General features: G+C 40.7%; 2 protein-coding genes across 2 annotated transcripts; both read left to right on the forward strand.

The window, feature by feature from the left end:
• The first annotated feature begins 13,013 nt into the window (after positions 1 to 13,013).
• cfap97d2 (CFAP97 domain containing 2) lies at positions 13,014 to 14,943 on the forward strand. Its single transcript, XM_030081324.1, has 6 exons — positions 13,014 to 13,075; positions 13,233 to 13,335; positions 13,533 to 13,613; positions 13,891 to 14,009; positions 14,169 to 14,355; positions 14,554 to 14,943. Exons 2-6 carry the CDS (start codon positions 13,240 to 13,242, stop codon positions 14,941 to 14,943), a joined length of 873 nt encoding a protein of 290 aa, XP_029937184.1. The 5' UTR covers positions 13,014 to 13,075; positions 13,233 to 13,239.
• Positions 14,944 to 15,517: 574 nt separating this feature from the next.
• cdc16 (cell division cycle 16 homolog (S. cerevisiae)) lies at positions 15,518 to 27,023 on the forward strand. The gene is made up of 18 exons (XM_030081151.1): positions 15,518 to 15,728; positions 15,935 to 15,989; positions 16,262 to 16,359; positions 16,495 to 16,533; positions 16,678 to 16,818; positions 18,123 to 18,282; positions 18,456 to 18,550; positions 18,930 to 19,063; positions 20,697 to 20,776; positions 20,899 to 20,948; positions 21,038 to 21,111; positions 21,236 to 21,361; positions 22,742 to 22,894; positions 23,094 to 23,157; positions 23,295 to 23,356; positions 24,121 to 24,256; positions 25,997 to 26,087; positions 26,179 to 27,023. Exons 1-18 carry the CDS (start codon positions 15,681 to 15,683, stop codon positions 26,433 to 26,435), a joined length of 1,863 nt encoding a protein of 620 aa, XP_029937011.1. The 5' UTR covers positions 15,518 to 15,680; the 3' UTR covers positions 26,436 to 27,023.
• Positions 27,024 to 27,066: the final 43 nt, after the last annotated feature.

Below are 27,066 nucleotides of genomic sequence, written 5' to 3' on the forward strand. Positions count from 1 at the left end.
TCCCACATCTGTCATGATACAAACTAGAGTTGTGCTCTGTCTGGTATTGAAGACTTATTAAAACTCCCTATGCCCAATGTAATATAGAATGAGGAGCAGAGAGAAAAAGCTGAGGTTTGTGTAAACAATATTAACCACAGCACAGAAAGCTTGATGAGAGACTGGAGGGGTTCATTAGTGGGGTTGTGTTGTGTGTTCATCTCTCTGAATTACAGCATTAATCCACTTTAATGACCTAGTTTTGTGGCGCCCAGGTCTTGTCAGTTGTCTGTGATAACTGGTTCCTCAGGGATGTGGGCCACTTAGAAACAAAATGTTTCCTGATTGAATTTCTTTACACAGCATAATAATTATGCTATGTCACTATATAAAGCCTTACTGTAAAGAAACTTGTGAATGTAAGGGGTTACCATCAATTATGCAATTACTAATGAAAGGTCTGCACATGTGCTCACAAACACACCTACATGGACACTTAGCAGGTAGGCACACAAAAGCACAGCACACACACACATGCACGCACAAAACCACAGACGAGCGTGTACGTACATTCACACAAGCCAAGTGCACAACGTGTGTGTGTGTGTGTGTGCACGGTGTTCGTACATATGTGTCCTGTGAGGTCAGGTGGATTTTGACTCAGAGTGGAGTGAGCACAGCCCCTGGAGCGGTACACCGCAGGCTCTCCAGCATCCTCTCTCCGCAGAGGCCTCTCATGTCAACCTCCCTATCGATCCGTCTACTGTAATGTAAAGTATCATTGCACCCAGGAGGATATCGTCTGACAATTTTGTCAGGCATCATTAGAATACTTCTTCTTGATTGCCCAGGCTGCAGCCGGCAGCCAGTGGCTCCCTCGTGAGTTTTAACAGGCTTTTTTCTCCTGATAGGGAAAGATAACTTGGTTTGAGGTGCGCGGAGATGGCCAGAGATAAATGGGCCGCCTCCAGTTTTACTGTACAACCTTAAAAGGCCAACATATGGGATAGTCTGAAGACTGTATTCATGAGTGTCATCATGCAGAAGTGGGCGTATATGGAGTCATTCATGTCATATGTTATCTGTTTGACCTTTTCCAGATCAAAAGAGATGTTACAGCTATTAATTGGAACATCAGATAGTATACAGGAGCTGGCTCAGACATTTTTAGGACCTTGAAAAAAAAAAAAAAAAAAAAGGGCCATCAACACTATCAGCTACCTATCCCGAAGCCAGATTGAGGAGTAATCACACATTTGAGAAGGTTTATTTGTAATTCCAGTAAAATGATCTCATTATTCCAAGCTGTTATCCAACATTTAGAAGCTACCGATGTGATGAAAGCTAGAGTTTTTCATATAAAATATCTTTATGCATCATGTCTGTATTTTTTAATGTGTGACATCAAAAGGGCAAACTGAAAAGAGGGAAGGCAATTTTATTTGTTCAAAACAACCAGGATGTGGTGCACAGATATGTATACATATTCATATCTACAATTAACATTTCAGTAATTTTGCCGACACTTCATCCACTGTAAGTTACAAATAGGGAGGGCAATCAGTAAGACTAAAGATCAGTAGAACATGCTGTGTTTAGGATTAGCGGTTAGATAGTCTGCTTGGTGAAGTGACATTAACATAAAGAAAAAAGGTAGTGGTTGAGTTTTTCATTGTCCATATGAACAGAGCAACATTAGCCCATAGCCAGTATCTTAATGTGATCTTCTTTAAAGGGGTGGATATTCAAGCCAAATTGTTGTCCATTTTTAAGGATGAGTGTTTTTTCCAAGTGACTAGAAATGATTAGAGCCAAGATAGATAAATCAGCCTGTCAACCCCAGTATCCAGCAAAGCATAATAAGCATCACCTAGCGCTGGATGATGACATACTTGGCCAGCCGAAGCTCACAGATAAACAATCTATTGAAAAATGTTCTGGTATTGAAAATGCTTAATTGTGCCCTGTTCTGTGAGGAGGGTCAGTGCAATTTTAAGCTCAAAACGATGTAGCAAGTGGTAAAAAGCAAAGGGTGCAAGTTCCTGCAAAAGCTTACATAATGATTAAACAGTCGTGAGAAACATCATGACAATAAAATTATTTCAACTATTGAGTAGGAAAAAATGTTAATACAGGAGCAGAGCATAATGTGTACGATCACCAAATATTATGATGTACTGCTATTCAAGAAATAACTTTTTTTTTTCATAAAATAAAAAAAAAATCTATGTACTGAATCTTTCAACTATATATGTAAAATGTGCTAACCGTTATAATCAGACTTTAGCAGTCTAAGTTAGGAACTTGTACTTTTGCCTAAGCCATGGCTCTTCAGGGACTGCTGGGTTAGGCCCATATCTATGTCCATGTCCACTAGCAGTGTTAAACCCATCCGCTCCCCTTCACCCCGCAACTCACCCAGAATGCCCACAGCCAAGATCTCCACCAATCAGAGAAGGAGAATGCAGTGTTTGTTTGGCACTGCTTTGAGCAAAGGCTGACCAGCAAATGGACAGCTGCTATGAACCGAGTCATGACCAAAGACTTTCCCCCCTCTGTCTCTCTGTCTCCCTCACACACACACACACACACACACACACACACACACACACACACACACACACACACAAACTGCGCATGTAAACAAATTTTAGCCAGCTTCCGTTCCCTCCCATTAGGCTCTTTGCCCGTTGAGCACCCTGTTTCAGGTTGCCCACAACACAGCTGCTGATGTCCGGAAACAGAGCTGAAGGCCAAAACAATAACTCGAATGGTTTTAAATATTCACATATATAAAATTTCCCTCTGCTATTTTGCGTCTGATTGTGAGTGTAAATTAGATTGTTGTACGTATGATTACCGAAGATGTGAGTAAATTTATTGTTTGGCGTCCTTGAAATAAAATATATAGACAAGGTGAACAGCTGAGATACATTTAGTACATATTAGCATTGAATTATACGACTGTCTGTTACTATTCACCGTTACTTGGCTTAAATGTAATGCCATATGTGATGTTTAGAGAACAGCACTAAAACCTCTTCAGCGCACCCACATTGTGACTAATAGGGCAAAAGACCAATAGAACAAATTGACGAATCCCACACACATAATAACCGGCTCCTCTTTAAAATCCATTGTGATCACCAATATTCATTATTCCAGAGAGATAAGGGCAATGACACTGGCACAGCGAGGACTCAGGCTTCCTCCTCAATACAGCAATCCAACCCACATTCAATGAATGTAGAGTGCTAGTCATAAAGTCAATGTAATTCTGCCCATCAGGATATATCATGGCTGCATAAAGCTGACATGCTATGAAATCACATAGGATAGGGCAATGGGATAAGGACAATAACGTGAGGTAGTAATGTTATGGGCTTACATATCATCATCTCTCCTCCTAATAGCTTTGCTGTCAAGTTCATGGCTTACAATCTAACAAAGAAACAACCTTACGACCATCGATGGCCACAAAACACCATCTGATAACCGTTTTCAAAGATAAGGTACAAAATTACTATCAAGATTCGATGGAGTTTTATTATACACAACCACGACTGAATGTAACTAAAACATGTTTATGCCCCCAGAGCTATTAATCAGCCTTCAGATAGGATGAAGTCACATCACAGTTAACAGACAGCCTGGCCGAAGTGAGCTTCCCCTTTGCTCTCTGAATGCCTTATGCTGTATTAATTTCAGGCCGCAGCCTCTCTCACCATCAAACTTCAGGGCCCATTTCATGGATGCTCAATAAAGCCCATCGAGCTTCAGAAATTATTAGGAGCAGTAGGAGATGTAACCGGCTTTGGATTGATTTCATGTTTTAATGAACCTCCTGGTTTTCTTTTCAACATGCACGTCTGCCATTCTTGCCTCCACCGACAACTAGATCTAAATAAAGCAGGTCCATTGTTAGGGTTAGGGATCGATTATGGGTTCAACACACTCATATCATATATGTGCAATTATATGCAAACTTAAAATTAATTCTCCGCTGAAGACATTTGACATAAAGGAGGATGGTTGAAATATGGAACCATGCAGAAAGCTGTTGCAAGATGGTCTCAGTTTTGCTCTGGGCAAAGTAAGTGCCTTCACTGAGTGACCAGTGTGAGCAGCAGAAAGGGTCTTCAGTCAAATGGAGCAGAAAGTAAGTGAGAGGATGTTGGTAATGAATGCTACAGGGGTCACTCCCATTCCAAGCATCTCTTGGCACTAGCATTGCCTTAACTTCTCTAGCCTGCATGGCCTCTCTAACCCCCTCGACATGCTCTGGCCTCTCAACACTCCCAGTCCAAACTTTGCTTAGAAGTGATACACGCACGCACACATGCGCAAAAATACACACACAAGCACAATCCTAATGATGCACATGGCCTAAAATAAAGCCCACACTTTAATCATGCTCTTTCATAATCATCTCTTTGGGAGTTTCCTGTCCAGTGAGAATTGTCAAGATCAACATGTTCCCTTCCTTATCATGAAAAGCCTTTTCTTTTTTTAGTCTTTCATAACTCGCTTCCACATCTTTACATTTCACGATGAGGCTCTGTTCAGTTTTACAGCTTTATTCTTGAAGTGTCCCCAGCTTGTCCCAGTATATGGTACTTAATTTGGATGTTGCCTAATATGATGCATCTCATTATTGTATATGGTTGTATCAATGCAGTTACATAGTCATGCTCATGAGGTTGGATTATATCCGCGCGCACTGCCATGTGCGGTCACGCAATTGATTGGTTCCTGCCGTGCCAACAGATAATCAATATTTCAGCTATGTCACCCTCTCTGTAGCCACTAATCTGCCGTATACTGGACTATTTTCCTCAGTGCAGCTCTATAATCAGTCTTTATCCTGTTTAGTTCTTCCCACGGACACAAGTCACTTTACCGGTGAGGACAACATATCATGTCCTACAGGGTGTTTGCTCTAATAGCCTAATGATTCCCACTGAGGGGGGCTGGGGCAATTACCCTGTCCAGTGCAGGAAATCACATTTTTGAGTAGCTGTGAATTTTGTTGTTAGAGAGCAGAGAATTATTAGGCTGGGGCCTAGGGCTCAAGGAATACATTGTGCTTACCACAGATTTATCATTGTAATGTCACTGAATTACAATTCAACATACATGAGAGATGCAGATTTCAAAGGCATAGAAGTAGTGAGAAATAATACATTTTACCTCAGGAAATGATGTAACAGCACACAGGGGACATGGTAAAGAAGTGGCTAATCAATATTGTCTTGATTACTTTTTGCCCATCATAATACATACAAATATGCTTGCAATGCTATTAAAGTCTGACAACTAGTAAAAATAGGCTATATCGCTTGAGAAATTACAAATAAAATGTAAGAAAAGGAAATCCATTGCCTAACAAAAGTCTGGACCAGCCAAAAGAGCCTTATTCAAGGATTCCTGGCTACTCATCGGCTCTTTCGAAGTTAAAAGGTCGATGATGTAACTGAGCGTTAGATCACACTGAGCCTCAAACTACTCCAGTAAAGTCTTAAAATCTTAAAATCAATTCTAAAGCTAACCAGCAGGGTGTTAGAGGCCTTGTTGCTGCATTTTCCACTAGCTGCGAATAGGAGAGCAACTCAGGCCAGAGTACAGGGAGTTACTGTAGTCTAGACAAGGTGAGATGAAAGCGTTGATAACTTTCTCAAGGTCTGTGAAAGATTGAAAAGACCTTATTTTAGAGAGGCTCCTCAACTGCGGCAAACAGGACTGAACAGCCCTCTTGACTTGACCATTGACAAGGTTGCATATCATAACCAGGTTTTTAACAGCCGGGTTCCCATAGCCCAGAAGGATTCAATCAGATTACCCTTTTGTATGTTCAAAGAGATTCAGATAAAATCAGATTTGGGGTTTTGTTGTGTGAGACAGTTTTATGACATCTTGTATTTAGGTTTTGATAGGCAGACTGTGAGTTAAAACAATGAAGTCATTTGTATTAAAAGGAACATGTATAGGGCCTCCTGTCATCTACATAGCAGTGCCATGGTGTCAATGACCAGAATTAACTGGGGCAACAGGGGCTGTGCTCATCTGGTGAAATTGTTCTGCAAAACACTAAAACATACTCGGCATAGCATTACCCACATAGCTGAAACACTTGTATCTTGATGTAAGCTGCTGCTCTCAATTTAATTTTAGAAGTGGTGGAGAAGGGTGATGGTCGGACCTCCTCCCTCGAATGTGTATTTTGCTCACAGTGTGCAAACCAATTTCTGATGGTGTTTTTGTCATAATTTTCCCTCAAAAAAACAATCAAGTCATATAACAAACACTGAAAACTTGTCAGGTACTGTGATAATGCGACTGCTGACCATATGACCAGCAAATAGAACCACGGTGCCGACTCTCTGCCGTCTCCCTGATCCCAACTCCTTCAGTCTTTTGATGTTTTTGCTATGATACTAAAAGAATAGATATTACATGGATGCCCCAGTAGTTCAACTGGTGGTTCATGTGCCATTATGAGACCCTTTGCTGCAGGTCAGCCCTCCTCTCTGTTCCTCCTGTCTCTCTCCACTGTACCTGTCTATTAAAGCAGAAATGACAAAAAAAAAAAAAAACTTGAAAGAATGAACATTACCTTGAAAACGTTATTCACCTGATTCATATTTTTCTCACATTTCTCCATTTGAAGATGATTGGAGGCACTTAATATTTTCTGCCACATCCTTAAAAACTGACTGGACCCCTGCTGCAGGAAACATGACATACAAAACTAGTCAGCTCAAAAAATATCATCCGTCAAAGTTAATTATATATTGGCTGGATGAATACTTCATCCATTGTCATTGGCTAGAAGGAAGTTGATTCATTTCACATTACCGCATAGATGATACACCAGTCACTGAAAATGCACAATCTGCAGACAAACAAATCCAAATTTAAGATCTATTGTGCAAATGCATCGCAGCAAACAGCACTAGTTTCAGAAAACGTTTAATCCAATTAGCTTACCTTATGGCTGAAAGTCTGCAGCTTCACCACATTTTCAACCTGCAGGTTAGAGACAAAATAATTCAAGTAATCCAACAGGAGCTTTCTGATGTGGAATGTATCCCTGATTTCGATTTTAAAAAATTGCCCCTCAACTTCCCTTTAATTTCTGTTGTTTCAATCACTGCCCAGTCCATAAGTAAAACACACTTTAATGTGTTATCACTCACATTTGTGCTGAAAATAAGACAGAATGTAATGGTCAAGTGTATGAAATGTTGCCGTGAAATTGGCCTAGACTTTAGCTGTCCACAACATGTGAGAAGAGCAGTACCTGTACTATAGAGAGCTCTACAATCTGATTTAAACTGATCAAATGTATATGTCTGTTCATAAAGGAAATTCTTTTTACCCCTCTCTTTCTCTAAAACAGTGCAGCTTGCTACATAAGTAAATAAATAAATAAACATTTTTCCCTACAGTTGAGATTGAACCATTGCATGTTTGAAACGGAGTGGAGCAGTGGTAGTAGTCAGAGATCTGATTATGATTAATGTTGAACAGATGTATGAAGGCCCTCTTTTTTTTTTTTTTTTCAAATGAAGTGGGCAAAATGTCAAGTGGGTAAGATGTGAATTTTGTTTGAGAGATTGAGACAGATACAGACAAAGATAAGGCCCAAAATGCGATAACTAGAGTCTAATATCCTTCACCTTTTTAATGAGCAAAGTGAAAAACTCCTCACACTCTCCAGAGGAAGCCTCAACATCCTGACGGAGGCTGAAATGTCTCTGCAGTTGATGTCTCAGACATGTGAAATCCTGGCAGTCCTAACTGTTTTCTGACACTCTGTCTTAAGATTTTTTTTTTTTTTTTTTTTTTTTTTTTTCAGAATGCCCAGACTGATTTGTACTCTGTTAGCATTACATTAATGTTTGGTCTTTTTAAGGCCTGTGTGTCTTGCTGTGGGAGGGCTTTAAGATAAGTCTTCATATTTATTTATTTATTCATTTATTTATCTATTTATTTTAAAGAAGCCACGGTGTTAGCGTGTCTTGAGAAATAATATTAAATTTGTTACTCATGGTCTCAGGGGGGTTTTGGAACAGGCAACTGATTTTTGCATTAGAGATGGCCTTAGTAGTACAAATCAAGCGGAAGATGCAAGGATAGACAGGGGCACATGTCTTTGATAAAAGCAGGGTAAAGGTAACATTAAATCAAAAACAATAGATTTGTGGTCCAATATGCAGATGCCGTCTATGCCCAGCTCACTTGAAATGAAATGAGATAAAAATCAAACTAAATAACAAAATTTAAAGACTCTGTTAGATTTATAGAACCACCAAGAATGAGCATGCCCTCATTTGAAGGCATGATAAATGAAAGTAGATCAGAGGATTTGTCAGTGAAAACACTGTGGTTTTGGTGTTTCGTAAACCAGAATACACAGAGGGGACCTTGCCAGTAACCAAGAAGCTGAGATGTTCAAAGAGGTGAAGTTGCCAAGGGAAACAGGAGAACATTTATAGTCATGAACTAAGTTGCAGATTATATTTATGAGGACAAATGTGAGCATGAATCTGTGTTTGTGTTAGCTTGCTGCAGTTGACTTGTCCAGCATGTTACTTTACCTGGTCCCACTCCAGCTAGTTTATTATCCTCATCACTCATTCCACAGTTATGTAACGGCACTAGATCGAGCATTTCATCATGCTTTGCAATTGGACTGTAGGCCTTTTTTTTTCCTTGTAAGGGCATGTTTCATTATTTATACCCTTGCATAGCACAGATCTATGTTTGATATAAGCCTGTATGGATTGAGTATTAAAATGGGGCCAACTTCCTGCATTCAGGAGGAAGTGCAGCATGTGTGTGCCAAACTGTCATCAAAAGAGCCACTTTTAGAGGGATAAAGCCTGTTTCCAAGTCAAAGCATCCATTCCTCTGTAGCTCAGCAGCATTAATGGAGCGGCGTGACGTAGTATAGTGCCTCAGAGTTGTTCCCTCTTCTGCCATCCATTAGTTGGAAACTGTGTTGACTTTGAAACTACCTTCTGTATATCAAGGTAGAAAGGTTTTTAGAATTTTGTGTGAACGAATAAATTTCATTACAGCCTAACCCTTTTTTGTCTTGGTTTATCAGGAGCTGTGTGTTTGTGAGTGTGAGTGTGTGTGTGTACATGCATGTGTTTAATGTTTTTTACCTATACTTCCTGTTTTCTTATGTTTAAGATTTTTTAAGGATCCTATTATTTGTACTGTTTTCCAGAGTACATACATCTGTGCAATAAACTGGATTGTTCTAGAACACAGACAGCTGCAAATGAGGCAAGTGATGTGGTGTGATATGAGATGTCTCTAACGTCCGTTTCTATTTTTAAAAGGTCAAGACAGTGTGTAGTTAATGCTTCATCAACACCGAGCTGATAGATGATCACTGAGTGGTAAAGAAAGCTTTTCAGGGGAAAGGAGGGACCCGCTGCTGGTGAAATCCTACTGTGCCATCCACAGAGCACGACGGATCACTTTACAGGCCTCTTGATCTGAAAGGCATGAGCAGAGGGAAAGGGTTTGAGCCAACCTGCTGCATAAACATGAGGACAAAATGAAAGTTTGATTGTTGCAAAACTTAGCATAGCGCTGTTTTAGCATATTTCTGGTGTGACATTTAGAATGACCTCGGCAAAGAGTAAAGACAAAATAATTAAATCTGAAAGCTAGAGACAAAGAAAGTCATCCATTTACCAACAAAAAAGAACACCTTAATTGCAGCCATCTGCTCGGCACTCCCAGCAAGCAGTGTGTGTCCTGGCCGGGATGCATTGTGTGTGGTGCAGCCACCTCTAAACAGGATCCTCCCCTGAGACCTGTTACCGTAGTCACTTTCCATCACACAGATAAAAAAACACTGATCCTAACCTTGGGGGAATGCACCCCCCCCCCCCCCCTCCTGCTGAGCCCTCTGTAGTGATGGCCACAGGCACCACCTCTACAGTTGCTGCCCAGGAAAACATGAGCTCTGAGGGAACCCTTGGTATTTGTCTCAATCAGGCGAGACAGGGCTGCCAGCAGGGATGACAGGGTTACTGTCTGGTGGCCACAGAGGGATAAACACAGGAACTGTGATACAGATGCAGAAATGCACAAGGCTTCCCTCAATTACTGAAGTGTATCACTCATTTAGCATTTGGGTTATGCCTTTTTATTTGTGGGATTGCTCTTACAGTTACAAATCATTGCACTTACTGTACTAAAAAATCAGAGGTGATGATGTTGTTTCCAAATAGGATCTTCTGGGTGACCAGGGGCCTCTCATCCAAGCATAACATGGAAGAGGCAAGGATCTTCTCTGACTGAGCTTTTATTTTATTTTTTAACCAGGTACATTGTTATAATATATCATTGTGTGTGTGTGTGTGTGTGTGTGTGTGTGTGTGCTTTTTAATACCCAAAAGCAAATATTATGCAACTCCTGCATGTCTTTAGCATCATCATCATCGTCATCATAATCATAAAGAAGTGCTGCACTACACATATGTACCAAAAATATATAACTGCCCCTATTTCCTGTCCCCCTGGCTTATCCAAATCTATTCAGTCTTGTAACAAACTACTGATTTTCTTTCTTTTCTTTCCTATAATTATGTCAACTCCTTTTCACGGTGGATGTGAATGTTTGTCTGGGGATTGGCCACAGCGAATCTTCAGATATAAGGCTGTATGTTTTACACAAAGTGATTTCCGTTACATATATGCTTCTCAGTCCTTGGAGGAAGGCTTCATGACTCAGATTTGACTGCAAAACACATAACACACACACATACACACACTCAGGAACACATGCATGCACGTACACACACACAAATACACACTGAACACATGCATGCACGTACACACATACGGATCTGTGTTATGTTGGTATGATTATCGGGTCTTACTGTACTTTGCCTCTCCCACAGAGACTGTCTCTTAGCACTTATTCCCACAACGATGCAATGGAAGATCCACCAGTGAAATTTCCCTGGAACAGCTTACATCCCCTGTTATTCTCAGTAGGACATGAAAACATACATCATTATATTGCTGTAGATCCATCATTATCTACCCTCTTATTGGATGATTAACTTTACAGAATAACAGAGTTCACAGAATAACCTTATAAGCTTCCTCTTTATGCACGATACCAAATGGAAGCATACAACACCAGTGTATGCATTATGCATGCATTCGTGCCTTTGGCAGCATCCCCATGTAAGCATTGGCTACACAACAAAGATTTTTTTTGTTTTGTTTTTGTTTTTTTTTATCTCTGAAATAAGATAGATAGAAGAAACAGAAAGACAGAGGTAGTGAGAGAAGGAGACGCACCTAATTCCCATTCCCTATTTTATCACCCTGTTATCTGCCATCTGTCCCATCAACACGTCTCCTCTTATACAACTAAGTAACAAATTAGACTGGAAACATTTTACTGCCCATAATTCATTCATGAGGGCTCTTCCCTCGCAGTGAGATGTGACTGCGGTGGGGGAATAATTAATTGGCTCATGGGGGCGTCCACTGTGAGATGTCAGACATGGAGAATCAACCCTTGCCAGGACATCTTATACAACTGCATAATTCTGCTATACACTCATAAAATACATATAGTCATGATTATTTGTTTGCAGTGGAGAAGTGCAACTCGCCACTGAATATTCCTTACAACTGGAGCACTATGTGTGTAGCAAGTGTTGACAGTTTATCGCCTTGGTAATGAGTATCCGGATGGTTTATATTCATGTCTTGTCCATCCTGAAAAATCAGAGTATGACTAATCTTGTGTGCTAAACACAAAATTTACATACTATCATGGTGGGAAAATGAGTAACGCAATACTTTACAACATTGCATTTTTAACTCTTTTACATTTTCATGAGCTTGTTTTAACTGTTTGTTGATGTGGGAATGGATGATTTGAATTGAGAACAGAGGGAGATCTGAATTGAGTCACAAAAATGCCATGCCTTGGTCACATCAGTAGGGGGGGATGTTGTAATGAAAATGTTCATTCATGAAGTTTGCCGCTGCTTCAATGGGATTCATTCAACAAACATTAGATGATGAGCTTATTATTTTTCATTGTCTGGAAGATATATCTTGAACTTCACCGCAGTATACATATAGCTGAGCATGATTCCAAAACATATTACACAAAGCTGTGTACAGTATGTTTGAAATTTGATTGACAGTTACATTTTTGTTTTTTCTTTAAACAAAAGCTGGAAAATCTTGTGGTCAAACATCAGCTTCATAGTGTGTGGTTTATGACAGCTGATTTTCCGTGGGAGTCCTCTGTAAACAGTTGTGTTTACAATAGGTGTGCTGGTTCAAGTTGGTGCATTGTTAGTTTCCAAGTAACTGTTACCAAGGCTATTTTTATCTGTATGCAACAGTAAGTAGGAAAGTACAAACCTTTGACCTCACAGTTTCTCTCCTTTTATTCCATTAGTTCTACATTCGATTTTGAAGATTGCTCCATGTTCAGTCTGTGCAGCAGAAATACTGAACTCTGGCGATAACATACATTTTGGAGCAGTTCCAGGTGTTCTCCATATTTAGCTGAGCTCTCAGCTTCTCTCACAGAACTGACATTTTTTTTTGTCTGATCCTACATGAAGTTCCTGTAGTCTATTGGCATGTGTACCTTGGGTTATGATGCAAAATGCAACTGGCAGAGTGGCATTTTTCTTGCAGGCATGAACAATAATTTAGCATCAGATGAACACATTTTAAGAGTTATGTTTGTGTTCCAGTTCATCCTCAGCTTTGACCGATGTGGATCAGTGTATTCACAAGGCAGCTCATTTTACAGTCACTCTCCCCACAGGTCTGCTAATTATCTCCATGCCTGTATGCGTTTCCCTGTGTGGAACTTGTTAAACAAGCACGACGTTTGAAAGCATTCATTCATCTCTGCTCTCTCCTGCTGCTGTCATGGCAACCTGTGTATGACGAGTAGAAAACAGCCTCTGAGCTCCAGTCAACCTGGATGGTTTGGGCACAAACAGATCCTTGGTCAGACAAAGAGCAGGACCAACAGGCCCAAAACGACTGCTGAGAGGCCAGGCCAGCCACAAACCGTGAGGTAAGTCAGGGGGGTCTGCAGGCATGTATCAGCTTTGAAACTGCTTACCTTGGTCTGAATAAAACTGAATCACTTATGCAAAATGACAAGACTGAAAGGTATTATTGCGAGGACAGAAGTAACACTTTGCCATTTATCTACTGATTTGTCTTTACAGGGCTGTGATGCTGCATTTGGCATACCAACCACTGCTTCCCACTGGGAGCAAATACCTCCAGCTGAAATGGGACCAGGCTTCATATGACATGCACAGGAGAAAGGTTGGGCACAATGTGTAATGTTGCCTTTTAAAGAGGGAAAATCTGTTGTAATTTATCTGAATTATTACTGCACAATATTCCACTTGTTATGCCATTCCTCCTAAGCCCTTATTTTAGTTATAAGCCAAGCATGTTGCTGTTTTATCCATGCAGTTATGTTGCCTTCAGCAAATCTGTATCTATTTTTTTCTCCCAAGGTGAAATCAGCTAAACCAACAATAAACACAACACCACCCACGACCTACAATCACCTGGCTCTCAAGCAGAAGAAACAGAAGGTGGTTATGGACATTTAGGCTACCTCTCATACTTTCTGATAAGCTCACATTATGTCCAGAGGGTGGCAGCAAAGGTTTCAGTGTTGAAACTGCGCACTGGAACCTCAGACTGTTTATTAGACATTAATAGCCTACCGAAAAATTGCAATTATTATGTATTTATCATTACTGTAAAATCCAGTTGTAGAAAAATGTACAGGAGAGGGTGAAAAACGCTTACCAATATGTCAAGGACTGTGTTAGTGTTTCTTTTCCTAAACATATCCATCCCGTTAAGCTCGAAGAGCAGCGGATGATGAAGATTCAGAAGGAAAACAACATGCTTCTGGAGAAAATATCACACATCATGAGGACCACCGGACGAATTGACAACAGGAATGACTATGAGAGGAAAAGGTTAGTTGCATTTTGGGCTTTGCATAAGCATCAGTGTAGATCAGATCCTTAATAGCATCAAGTCGAAGCAACACTTGAATTGTGAAAGCATAAGGTGGCCCTTGAAATTCACAACTCGCTATTGAAATGTACAGCATGTCTTTTTCTTTTATACTGGAGTCTTGGCAGGGAGAGGCGACAGCTGGAGATGCTCCGTATTACCAAGGAGAATCAGATGATCTTATTCCGTCTGAGCCAATGCAGGCCTCACTATAATGTGAGGATCTGGCATGAGGACTGGCTCAAGACTCTTAAGGTGATGGACAGCATTGCACGTTACCCACGAGGATGGGCACAGCAGCAAAAGGTGAGGGGTTTTTTTTATCTTGAAGATTAAGTAAAATTAATGTAGTGGTTTATTTTTACAAATGACACATTGCATTTCTACACCACATGCTGTAACGTCCATTCCATAACATACAACAGTGACCCGCTGAGTTGTTTGATAATGATTGTTTATTTTATAGCATGATAATGTTTGCTTTCATCCGCATGTCAACAACAGGACAAAGAAAAATCCTGTCAGAAGAGCAGTGACTGCGAAAATGAAGAAAAGACCAGCACTGATGCAACAGGACGTACCGCTGAAAGCAACACGACCAGTGGCAAAGCAGAAAGTGAGGAGAAGGGAGAGAGGAAAGACGCCAGCAAGGAGGAAGCAGAGGCACTGGTCCAAGGGGGGGCAGGAACACACACTGCTCCCAAACTGAGCGCTCCTGATCTGATAACAAATACAAGAAACAAACATCCTCATGCAGCTGAAAGTTCTCCCTCGTCTGATAAAACTGAAATGTCAAACACCCCTAACACAACACGTGTCAGCAGGCCGTGCACGCCTGACACACAAACACATGAGCAGGAGACTGCAGGCAGTGACTACAAGGACACAACTTAGTGATGAGAGACCTGGTTTTGTTTAGTTTTGTTTTTAGCAAAGTCACATTTCGTTTCTAGACAGTATGCAAGAGAGTCTCCACAACTTGGTACATTATCAATATTTATATCATGGTGTAAACTGTTTCTTCTTTTGAGCTTGTGCACAATACTGATGGTTTTCAATTTATGGCATGAGCTCTAACAATAATTTCTACTTATGACATTCTTGTTTGTTTGTTTGTTTGTTTGTTTTGTACTGTTCTTGTCAAAGTCTTGTACAAAGCTTAGTCTTCATTAAGGTCATATTCAGTCTCACTATAAAACATGGATACACATTATGAACCTATTTACTATATGGAAGTTAATAAATCATTAAAAAATACTTTGACTGGTTGGTATTTGATTAGTCTCTCATTACATGCTGCCGCTGTTTTATTTATCAGTCTTTGTCCTGGGATGATGTGATGTCCATAAAATATAAAATGCTAAATAAACTTTGCTATTATTCTGATGCTGATAGGAAAATTAAATGTTAAATGCCGCCCGCTATACGAAGTCGAAGCGGAACTATGCATCCCGTTTTAGTTTCCTTACGACGCGATTTAGCAGAACACCCGCTGCAGAAAGAAGCCGCGGATTTGATTTTACGCAGCTAGTTAGCCAGCGCCAACGCTCAGTTTCCGCAGACTCTAAAGGCTTCTGTGAGTAAGAATGACACACTTTTGTTAGCCAGAACGACATTTCTAAAAAACCACCATGAATCTCGACAGGCTTCGAAAACGAGTGCGGCACTACATCGACCAAGTAAGAATGACCATTTCCCCTCTTGAGTTTCTGGTGAGGCTAGCTAACGGTAGCTCGTTAGCCAGCCTGACGCGAACGGCGGCGCACGTCCCCGCTCGCCTTTCACGCTCTCAAGCTTCCCAGCCAGGCTCCAGCAAACCTGCCACTTCTCTAATGATGCACTGAGTGTCTCTCTTCTTGTCTGTGTTTGTGTTTTTTTCCCACAGCAACAGTATCAAAGTGCTCTGTTTTGGGCCGACAAGATAGCATCCCTCTCGCACGGTGAGTGAGCAGCGCTGTTTGCCACTAGCCGGTCGGTGTAAGGTAGCTGACTTACCAAACGGCCGGCTAAAGTTAACATGGATCATGTTTTAAGCTCTTGTTGTGGTTGTAAGCGGTCATCCCTCTGTGGTTGCTGCTGTATTTGTCACTGCACCACCAAAGTTGACTCACTGGCTGTTGTTGGAGGCGGCTGGCAACGCGGTAGTGATGACTCCCCCAGGCTGAAACTGACTGACATGCCCCTGTGTTGTTGTGTGTGTGTATGTGTGCAGAGGATCCCCAGGACATCTACTGGCTAGCTCAGTGCCTTTACCTGACCTCTCAGTACCACAGAGCCTCCCATGCCCTCCGCTCACGGAAACTCGACAAGGTAAGCCCAGGCTCCACTGATTTCCGGATCTTGTAGCTGGGAAACTTTGAATTCCAACTTTAAAAATGGCGGTAGACACACCAGTTGAGATTTGAAATACCAGCGACTCAAGTACGCCTCTGTTCCCTCCCACAGCTGTATGGAGCTTGTCAATATCTTGCTGCTAGGTGCCATGTAAGTAATTGAACTCTCCAAACCTCCATTTGCATGCCTTTTGTTATTATTTGTTTCTGTAAGATAGTTTAGATTTCCACATACCTTCCAGAATATGCCGTTTGTAAGATGCATTTATGATTTTTTTTTTTTTTTTTTTTTTAGTATGCTGCCAAAGAGTTCCAGCAGGCCTTGGATATCCTGGACATGGAAGAGCCAGCCAGTAAGAAGCTGCTGGACAGGAGTGGGAAGGAGGACAACGGGATACCAGAATCAGCCAAGGACTGGGACATGTCCCCCGCCTCTGTAAGCCTTAGCTGCACCTGAACCGTAGCAATACATCACGTCATGTTAGGGCTGCACGATATGGGCAAATTTCTTACCCCGATATTTATGCCAAATAACTCGATAGCGATATGATATAACTGTGGGTTCACACTTGTTTGAAATATTAGGTGAAGCAACACCGAAAATTAAGCAGCCTTCAAAAAAACAGCATGATAAGACCTAATGGACGTTAAAAATGCAGTTACTTCACAAAGAATTTCATTGATCAGAACAGACCAATCACCGTCTTATGATGCATTAAAGTAATAATTTAAAAAATTCAAATCAAACATTTTGCTGCCACCTCTGCTTCAACACAATGCTTCAACATAACTCACAAAATATTTTTTGATCAGGACAGACCAATCACTGTCTTAGGCTAACCCCAAATGTGTTATTGTGCGTATTGTTGCCTTTTGAGATATTAATATGACATGTTTTTATATCTAGATAATGGTATGATAATATCTCATTTAGCCCTACATCATGTGTAATTTGAAAAACTAAGTAGATGATGCTGTTGGTCTGATCCTATCACAGCCACTTGATGCTTTGCTGAAGTGTGGCTGTTATGGTGAAGTGCCTCTCCTTTCTGTAAATAGTCTATACAAAACTACCTACATCCTCATTTATCGTCATCAGTTTGTTTTTATTCTTGTTGAGGGCAGTCTCTTAGTGCAACCGTTATCTGTAGCCCCGGATCGAAGCTCTCTCAAAGCCCTGTCATTTCAGCTGTGTGTAGCTTTACATTATGTTGGTTGTAGCTCGTACGTAGGCTTCCCCCCACCATGGACAGCACTGTTTGCCTCATCGGCAGACAGTCCATGAGTTTTCAGAGTCTCTTGTTTTCTTATCTACTAGATTTTGGGGTGTTCTTACATCATCTGTTTTAATTATGTATTTATATATATATATTTTTTTAGCTTATGAGAGTGCCAATTAGCCTATTTGCGGAGTATATACTTTTGGTGTGCATTGAAAATACCTTTATGATGATGGATTGGCTGCTTAGATGTGAGCATCACTTATGCAACCCCCATATATTGTTTGCACAAGCAGCACAGGACAGAATGAGCGGTGTTTCTCTTTGAAGCTTTTATATCATGTAACATGAACATAATAGTGAAAAAAAAACGCATATGATAAGAAGCCACTTGTGTTAACATAGATTAGCATAAATAGGTGTAATGATGAGGCCTATTTGGGGTATTTGCTTGGGATTCTGACACGCTGCCACTAATTTCTTTGTCCTCTCTCTGTCACTTGGCTCTGATCTATTTTAGATCAGCAGCTCCATCTGCCTCCTGAGGGGTAAGATCTATGATGCCATGGACAACCGGCCGCTGGCCACCTCCAGCTACAAAGAGGCCTTGAAACTGGATGTGTACTGCTTTGAAGCTTTTGACCTTTTAACGTCTCACCACATGTTGACTGCACAAGAAGGTGAGGCTGATCTGTTTCAGTGATGTGTACTAATTTGTCAGTGTTCTGCCATTGTGTAAAGCACTGTTTTGTGTTTTCTGTTATTGTGATATGTAAAGAGCTGGTGTCTGATGTTGGTGTGATTCTGATCCGTGATCCTGTTTTGAAAAAGTGTTGTTTTGCTGTCTCAACAGAAAAGGAATTCCTGGACTCCCTTCCTTTGAGTCAGCAGTGCACTGAGGAAGAGGAGGAACTACTGCACTTCCTCTTTGAGAATAAGTTAAAGAAGGTACAGGGTCTCTCCGTTTAGAATGCACAATTCTCAGATATCACCTTGGCTGAACTCAACTATGCTTTACATTTTTCTCCTTTATTTACAGTAATCATTAATAGTAGTGGTATTTTTCTTTTAATTGAGCTTAAGCGAGTCAACAACCATTGCAACATATGGTCCTTTCCAGTGTTGCTGAGCTTCAGGGTTCATTTGTCTGTAGTTAATTAAAATGCTAATAGCAATGCTGGGCTGTTTTGTTCTAATGCCTCTTCATCTGTCCTGTTTCATTACCTTGTTTTGTCTTCTTTCCCTCTTACTCACTTATCCCACCCCTCCCTACATGTGCACTCATTTCATACGCTTTTCCCTTCCCCTGTTCCCCTTTCACCCTCAGTATAACAAGCCCAGTGACTTGGTGGTGCCAGAGATGGTCAATGGTCTTCAAGACAACTTGGACGTAGTGGTATCTCTCGCTGAGAGGCATTATTACAACTGTGATTTCAAGATGTGCTACAAACTCACATCAATGTAGGTATCTTCTTCTTTACTCTTAGTCTTTGGGGATCTGTTGGATTGTGCAGATTTCTCCAAAAATGTGATAAGGGGTTACAATGATTACATTGCCTATGTTGATGAAAAGTAACCATTTGGCCATTGCAACTTTCCTATGGCTTGACTTTTATCACTCCTATCTCTATATAGCTTTAAATAGCCCTCAGCTGTAAGGAGCACTGGTGTCCAATACACATCCATGGGACTAATGCAAAGTCCAAAAGTCGAATCCAAAAATTGAACAAAGCAAGCAGTTTCAACACCAAACAGCTAAAACAGTCCATTTAATCCTTGCTGGCACTGCTCACACACTTCACTGTTTAATCTGGAGGCTGCCAGTATTTTGCTGCACTCACGTCATATGGGAGGAAGCAGAAGAATGGTCATTCATAGCTACAGCTTGAGAGCATATGTGAGCATGAGCATATGTCTTGTTGGAACGTCGAAGTACAAAGTGATTCATATTTTTGTTTAAAATCAAACATAAACAAACTTTTTTCTTGTGAGTGCTTTTCATTGGCTTGTGACCGTATGGATTTTTCCTTGCCTTGGTGAAAAAGCAACGTATCACAGAGGCTGGGCAGTCTGGTCTCTATGAGTCTCTATAACCTTCAGTTCCTGAGATATAAAATGTTGACACTCAGAAAAATTTCACATATCTCAGATTGACTTTTGCCCCATTAAAAAAAATTGCCTGCTGACGGTAATGAGTTCAACCAAGCAATAGGCATCACATAACTCGTGTGTATGTTCACTGCTTTTGTTGACACATTTCTTCAGTGTGATAGGTGGGAGATATTGAACCCACAAAATTTCCACAGATCCTACCCTTAATTGCCTCTTGGAATTTGATGTGGATGTTATTGTATTTACAGTAAATCCACTACAGTGTCAGTGAGACATTGGAATACTTTTACCACAATATACACAAGCTTCAGATAGTAGACAGTTGAAAATCAGATGTTGGTGTGCAGATATAGACATGCATCTTTGTGGTGTGGGTGTTCAGAAGTTGTGTTTACTTACTTTTTTGGACTTAAAGACTGTGTCCACACTGTGGTGTGTAGTTGACAGCAGCGCTCCCTGCAGCTGAGGGGCACATAATACAGTGAAGTAAGTGACTATTGGAGCACAAAAAAAGGACCAAAACGGCCAGAACTAGGAAAGTAAAGCCTTGGTTGAAAATAAACAGAATAATCCTGTAAAGTGATCTAAAATGACCTAACAATTTAGGTCACTTTACATCGATATCAAAAATATCTTCATCGACATTTGCCACACCTTGAGCCTCTCTATGGCTGCTCAGTAAATGCCTAGCAGACCTGCTCATCTCTAGTATGTGGCTTTTACTTGTTTCTCTGACGTGAACATGACGCAAGTTGTGATGCATATCAGTGTAATCCAAAGATTCACAATAATTTATTATATAATCCATGAAAAAATAGTTAGATTTCACACTTTAAAACGAGTCCTGCAGAAGTTGGTTATCTTATTTTTATAATCTGCTTCTCTAATGCAAATGACAGTTGCAGTTGCTGCACAGAGACTGTGCCACAAAATATCAGCCCAGCCAGCACAGCTCTTATTTGTCGGCTTGTTTTTCTTTCAGGGTGATGGTGAAAGACCCGTTTCATGCCAACTGTTTACCAGTACACATAGGAACTCTGGTGGAGCTCAGTAAAGCAAATGGTAAAATATATATTTAGAGATGATTCATGCTGTAAGGATGTACAGAGGTTTAAAAAGCAGTGCCCTTTTCTCTTTGGTGTGGTTTGCTCTGATGTGTTAAGCCATTTTTTTTTCATTCACAGAGCTGTTTTACCTCTCACACAAGCTTGTAGACTTGTATCCCAACAATCCAGTAAGTGCTCCATCTATTTAACCTTTTAGTGTTTTCTCCATTTTTATTATTTGCTTACTAAGTAATATCCTTTTTTTTTTTTTTACCAGGTATCATGGTTTGCTGTTGGATGCTACTATCTCATGGTTGGCCACAAAAATGAGCATGCACGACGCTACCTTAGGTATGTATTCAACATTACAGTAAATACAGTAGGAGGAATTTCCTGTTTCATTCTACCTTGTGCACTATCCATACATAGACTCAGCCATAATTGCCACATTTTGGAAATTGCATATTACCTGCAGCAAAGCCACCACTTTGGAGAGGACGTATGGTCCTGCATGGATTGCCTACGGTCATTCGTTTGCAGTGGAAAGTGAGCATGATCAAGCCATGGCTGCCTACTTCACTGCTGCCCAGCTGATGAAAGGGTAAGGGCATTATCTACACATCCTGTCATGCTGAACTCCATATGCTTATATTTGGGGGTTTCTTCATAAGGTTTTATAACAGTGTCAGGTTGGGACAATAAGTGGCCCTTGAAATTTGGCCCAAACTAGCCCACTAATGGCTCTTTTCAACTACAAGAACTTACCAAGGCTCGCCATGCCATGCAGGCTATTTAATGGGATCTGAAAATGTGTTTCCATTGGCGTCGACATGTTTACAGGTTAACTTCCTGCAACCTGATTTAGTCCCTGCTCGAGATACTAAAATCTGACTTCCAGGAACTTTTAGGAGGAGCTAGCTTGTCTGCCGTCTTGATTGGTCCAAGTGATAACTTGACAATAATATAATGATATGATGATAATAATTAAAAAAAAAAAAAAAAAAAAAACTTTTACCTTCTGATTTTGACAGGGTTTCCATGTTCTCTGATCATAAACATCAAAACATCACATCTTAGTAACTTGGGGATCATAGCAAATCCTTCCTTATCATGCTTATGCACGCTCACCTCGTAATTCTGATATTTCTGACAGAGGCAGCATAATGTTCATCTGACAGATGTCACTGTCAGCTTAGCATATTAAAGGTCGAGCCTTCTTAAGTAAAGTTGGCAGGAGAGAAAGATGGGATGTGATTAAGCCTCCTTTTCCTGTCCACACATGCCTGCATTGAGGCCAGACAATAAAATAGATACCAGACAGCATGGGACTGTAATTTCATACTAGTGTTGCTAGACTCATCACCTTCACAGTTGTCAGTCTTCTATTTTTGTTTTGTTTGAATGCATGATTGTATACTTTATTAATTTATTATTTTATGGGTGTTGAGGTTTTTGTTGATTTATTTGTTGGTTGCTTTTGTTGAAGTCTGTTGTAATGTTTCTCGTTTTGTGCTTGATTTTAATTATGCATTGCACCTTAATTTAGTTAATTTAGTTTGTTGGTTGGGTTTTTGGGTTTGTATGTTTGGTTGTTTTTCCAGGTGTTGTATGATGCTATATGATATTCTGTCTGGACCCCAGAAGACTGGCTTGTCATCTAGGCCTCAACTAATGAGGATCCCTAAATAAACAATAAACATCAGTCGTCCATGCTCTCATAATACACACTTACACACACTTAAGTCTTGATAAACAATCATTAGTAATATGGATATGAAGGCCAAGCAAGTAAAGAGAATAACAGAACAGCAGCCTAATACAGTCAGAATGTTTCATCCCTTTACTTGTAATGTGGCCTTTAGAGCTATGAAAAAACAACTTGCACGCATGATATCGAGTCTAACATCACAATATTGATGTCACAGCCCTAAGTAGAGATATGTTTGGCCTTCTCTAATGTCACTTGCCTTCTTTCAAACAGGTGTCACTTACCCATGCTCTACATTGGCCTAGAGTATGGTCTGACCAACAACTCCAAGCTGGCAGAGCGTTTCTTCAGCCAGGCTCTGAGTATTGCTCCTGAGGACCCATTTGTCATGCACGAGGTGGCTGTGGTTGCCTTTCAAAACGGAGAGTGAGTCATGCACACAAATGTAAACGGGGGAAAACATGCATGTACATTGATTTAATTAATACAGCACACAGGTGGTTAAAAGGAGCTGAAACAGCTCTTGCATATTGAGTTGTGCAAATTACACACATGGTGACATTTGGATTGTTAGATAAACAATTCATGTTTGCCATAATAGAGTTCGCTACATGTACTGTTTCAGCTGGAAGACGGCAGAGAAGTTGTTTCTTGATGCAATGGAGAAGATCAAAGCCATAGGAAACGAGGTAGCTGCTTATTTTATTCACTAGAATTTGGAAAATTTGATGTGTGAATGATTCCTGTATTTGCTGACGTTTTACTTTTTCTCCACTTTTTTTTTTTTTACTTTATCACTTTCCTTTGTTTGACAAATATTCTTTAGGTCACAGTGGACAAATGGGAGCCTCTGCTGAACAACCTGGGTCATGTCTGTCGAAAACTGAAGTGAGTGTTTGACCATTTTACTGAACAGTTGGCTTTTTGAGTGCACAGTCCTAGATGGGCCTAATTGAATTACAGTTGCACATGCAGTTCTGCCTTTGTTCTCCATGACGTCATGGCTTTCATGTTTCTCTTTTAAGGCCTGAGTTGAGGTTTGCAGGTACAGCTGCTTCTCTTTGAGGTAACAGATATAGTATACTAAAAGGACAGGAGGCTAAATTTACCTTGAGTGGTTGCATAGAGAAGATGGCTTCAAGTGCACTCTCCTCTGTTTTGTTCACTCCCCTCCTTACTTTTTTCCTTTACCTGCCTGCAACACAGACTATTTTCAGATATGTACACACTTTATCTGCTTCAGTCATTCTGCATAAGTAGGGCTCTCACTGAGAATTCATGCTAAGATCCTTTAATGAATTATGCATCGCCACCACTCAGCAGATGTAAGAGGGGCTCGCAGAATGTGTGCAGCACAAGTGGCTGTTTTGAAAGGTTTTGGTAGTTTTTATGTAAAATGAGAAAGGGATATCATTCACACAAGGAAAATGCCTTATCTGGGTTGCTGGGCAAAATGAACAAATCAATGGTCTTTTCCAGTTGTTCTCATTTCTTTGTAAACAAACGTAAATACGGCTATGGGGAGGTTGTTTGTTATTTGTTAAAGGGGATCAAATGTGCTGAGATGTCCTTGCACATCTGTAGAAGGTATTTCACAAAATCCACTGATGCTTACTGATGTGTGTGTCTGTCCTGATGTGTTTTTCCTGCAGAAAGTATGAGCAGGCTCTGGAGTACCACCGTCAGGCCTTGGTGTTAATCCCTCAGCATGCATCCACCTACTCTGCCATAGGATACGTGCACAGCCTCATGGGCGACTTTGAGAGCGCCATTGACTACTTTCATACGGTATTGTCTGGCAGTGTTTTTTGTCCAATGGCTTTTAACAATGCTTGATGCTGAGAATGTGGCAAGTATCATGCAGGGAGAGGAGGACTCAGGTCCATCAACATAGGGAATAAATATGGCAGTTAGGCCTTTTTCAGATTGCCAGCCCAAATTAATTTTTTTGCATATCCAGATTGATCTTTTAGAAAGTCTGGGCATCTAAAAAGTGCATGAAATCCAGTTTGTCTGCAGTCTGAGCAAGGCCTTAGTTCTCTTTATGGAAACCAGTGCAAGCTGACAATAGCACCTTCTCAGAAGCCTTACAGAATAAAAATAAACTTAAACATAGTGAAAAAGATATTTCATAGTTAAATGGCACCTTTAAGTATATCCTCCTGAGACCCAGCAATTCATTTTTGTCCTCTGTAGGGGACATGAGTTTGAGACCTCTAAGTCAAACACAATTTATACCACCTACTTGAGTCCCACTTTCCTGTCAAGAGGACATCCAGGGCTTTCCAGTGATGTCACATTTGTGGGGGTGTGGCCAACAGAGAACATGATCTCTCTTTTCAAAATGGCGGGAATCTCAACTTCTACATTTTATGGCAGTAGAGGAGTTAAGTGATCAATTTTTTGCAGATATCATGCTTCTGTCGATAATAATCAAATTGTTTCTTCAATATGAAAGTCTTAACTTCAATTTAGTAAGATTTCAGGAATGTACAGTAATTTCAACCCTGTCAAAACACAGCTTTTGTTCAATGTCCTTTGTAGAGGACAGCGGGACTTGCTAACTGTTATTTTTAATCAATTTGCATACATCAGGAAACAGAGGGCTGAGTGAGGCAGAGAGGATTTTGATGAGGTTTTGATTGTGGAAGGGAGATGTCAGGAGATGAAATGCAGGAAGGCCAGACAGAGGAGCAGGAAGGTGAAAGCTCAGAGGAGGAGGAATCAGCTGTTGAGGAGCCTGAGTCTGAGGGAGAAAGTCAGGGCACCCGCCGTGCACTATGAGTAAAGAGCAGCATGTAAGCTATGGCTATGAAATTCCTACAGAAAGGGAAATGAGAGCCTTTTTAAGTTGAATGCACGTATGCACACACACACACACACACACACACACACACACACACACACACACACACACACACACACACACACACACACACTCACACACTCACACTCACACTCACACTCACACAAACTGCACACACACACTCAATTAAAAGCTTGATTTGGCAAGTTATCGACTCATATAGTTAATAACACATTTCTTAAATGTGTATTAAACTATGCCTCTCCTTTCTTTATCATGTGGAAAAAAAAGTGGAAATTATCTGTTCTAAGTGTTTGGGAAATTACAAGACATTTTACGCCAAGCAAGACCCGATGTCCTCTGTAAGGGACATTTGATAAAAAATAAATAAATAACATTTCTGATTTTTTTTTTGCTGTGACATGTTTCTTTCAACTACAATACTTGAACTATCTTAAAAAAATCGAAATATCAAAACATTTTTTCCTCTGGGTCTCAGGAGGATATTAGGCTGCATAAAGACCCTGACCAGGAACTAATTAGAGCACAGGATAGGTTTTCTTAGTGCTGCCCTACTTTTATTGTGATGTCAGTCATGTGGACTGCATAATTTGGAACATGACATGCAATAGCATGTTTTCTGCATTGTTTAGATATAGGTCCACAAACTCTCTTGTTCTGAGAAATGCTTGAAATTTAATCTTTTCTATTCTCTCTGGCAGGCACTTGGACTCAAAAGGGATGACACATTTTCTGTGACCATGCTAGGCCACTGCATTGAGATGTACATTGGTGACACAGACGCATATATAGGTATGGGACCATTAATACAAGTCAGGTATCTTCCACTTAAACTTTGTAGTATTACAGTCAAGGTAACATGATGTAATTTGTTTCCACTAAGGGACAGACATCAAGGACAAGGTGCGAGGGAACTTGAACACCCCAGCGCTGATGAAGATGCTGAACACATCATCAGAACCTGGTGACCCCCGCACCATTCCGCTGTTAGATGACAGCAACATCATGTCCTTGGAGACACCGCTGTCAAATCAGGACAAAACAGTGGAGATGCCCTTGCGACGCTCTCTAACACTGGAGTGTGATATGTATGAAAGTGACATGATGCTAGAGACCTCCATGTCAGACACCAGCACGTGATCTCACCCTGTCAGGGGGCAGAACTGTCCTAGTGACAGGTTGTCATAGATACACATACCCAAGCCCAAGGACCAGTTCCAAACCAAAACTTTGGCACCTGTCCTCTACCAGAGGTTACTTGTGGAGTCTCCCTTGTGCATCTGATATTGTTGTGCTGCTGTAAGTGACATAATGTAGAACGTGCCATTGTGAACATGATGAACTAGAGCGTAAACGTGTGGGTGAATAGGTATACAGCGCCTGCTGTACATCAGATCTTTTGTGCAAAAATGCACTTTAAAGGGGGAGTTAACATGTGCCTTGGATAAGGGGTTGAGAGCTCGGTTTAGTATTGGACCTGGGGCTGAGCCTGGAGACGGTGGGAAGATGTGATCCTGTGACCCCTGACTGAACAGGGCAAATGCAGCAGTACTCCTAAAGTCACAACTAACAGACTCTAGTCACCTATTACTGCCCATGGCAGCACCCTCCGTGTAACTTACCTGTGGATTTTTACATTGAATAAACAGAACCGGCTGAATGCGAGCGGTTTCAGTGAAAACATTTATTGTTTATTCCTACAATAAACCATGCATTTATCTTTTGAGACCAGCATCCTTGTTTCTTGTGTTGGGGAGTGAGAATAAAAGGT

The sequence above is a fragment of the Myripristis murdjan genome, chromosome 21 (assembly GCF_902150065.1).
Source record: "Myripristis murdjan chromosome 21, fMyrMur1.1, whole genome shotgun sequence".
NCBI classification, from domain to species: Eukaryota; Metazoa; Chordata; class Actinopteri; order Holocentriformes; family Holocentridae; genus Myripristis; species Myripristis murdjan.

Coding starts and splice junctions, on each gene's coding strand:
- cfap97d2 (XM_030081324.1), top strand. CDS start 13,240: ATGCTGCATTTGGCATACCAACCACTGCTTCCCACTGGGAGCAAATAC. Junction 13,336..13,532: donor ATGACATGCACAGGAGAAAG/GTTGGGCACAAT, acceptor TTTTCTCCCAAG/GTGAAATCAGCTAAACCAAC. Junction 13,614..13,890: donor TCAAGCAGAAGAAACAGAAG/GTGGTTATGGAC, acceptor CATCCCGTTAAG/CTCGAAGAGCAGCGGATGAT.
- cdc16 (XM_030081151.1), top strand. CDS start 15,681: ATGAATCTCGACAGGCTTCGAAAACGAGTGCGGCACTACATCGACCAA. Junction 16,360..16,494: donor GCTCACGGAAACTCGACAAG/GTAAGCCCAGGC, acceptor TCCCTCCCACAG/CTGTATGGAGCTTGTCAATA. Junction 21,112..21,235: donor CATGCACGACGCTACCTTAG/GTATGTATTCAA, acceptor TATTACCTGCAG/CAAAGCCACCACTTTGGAGA.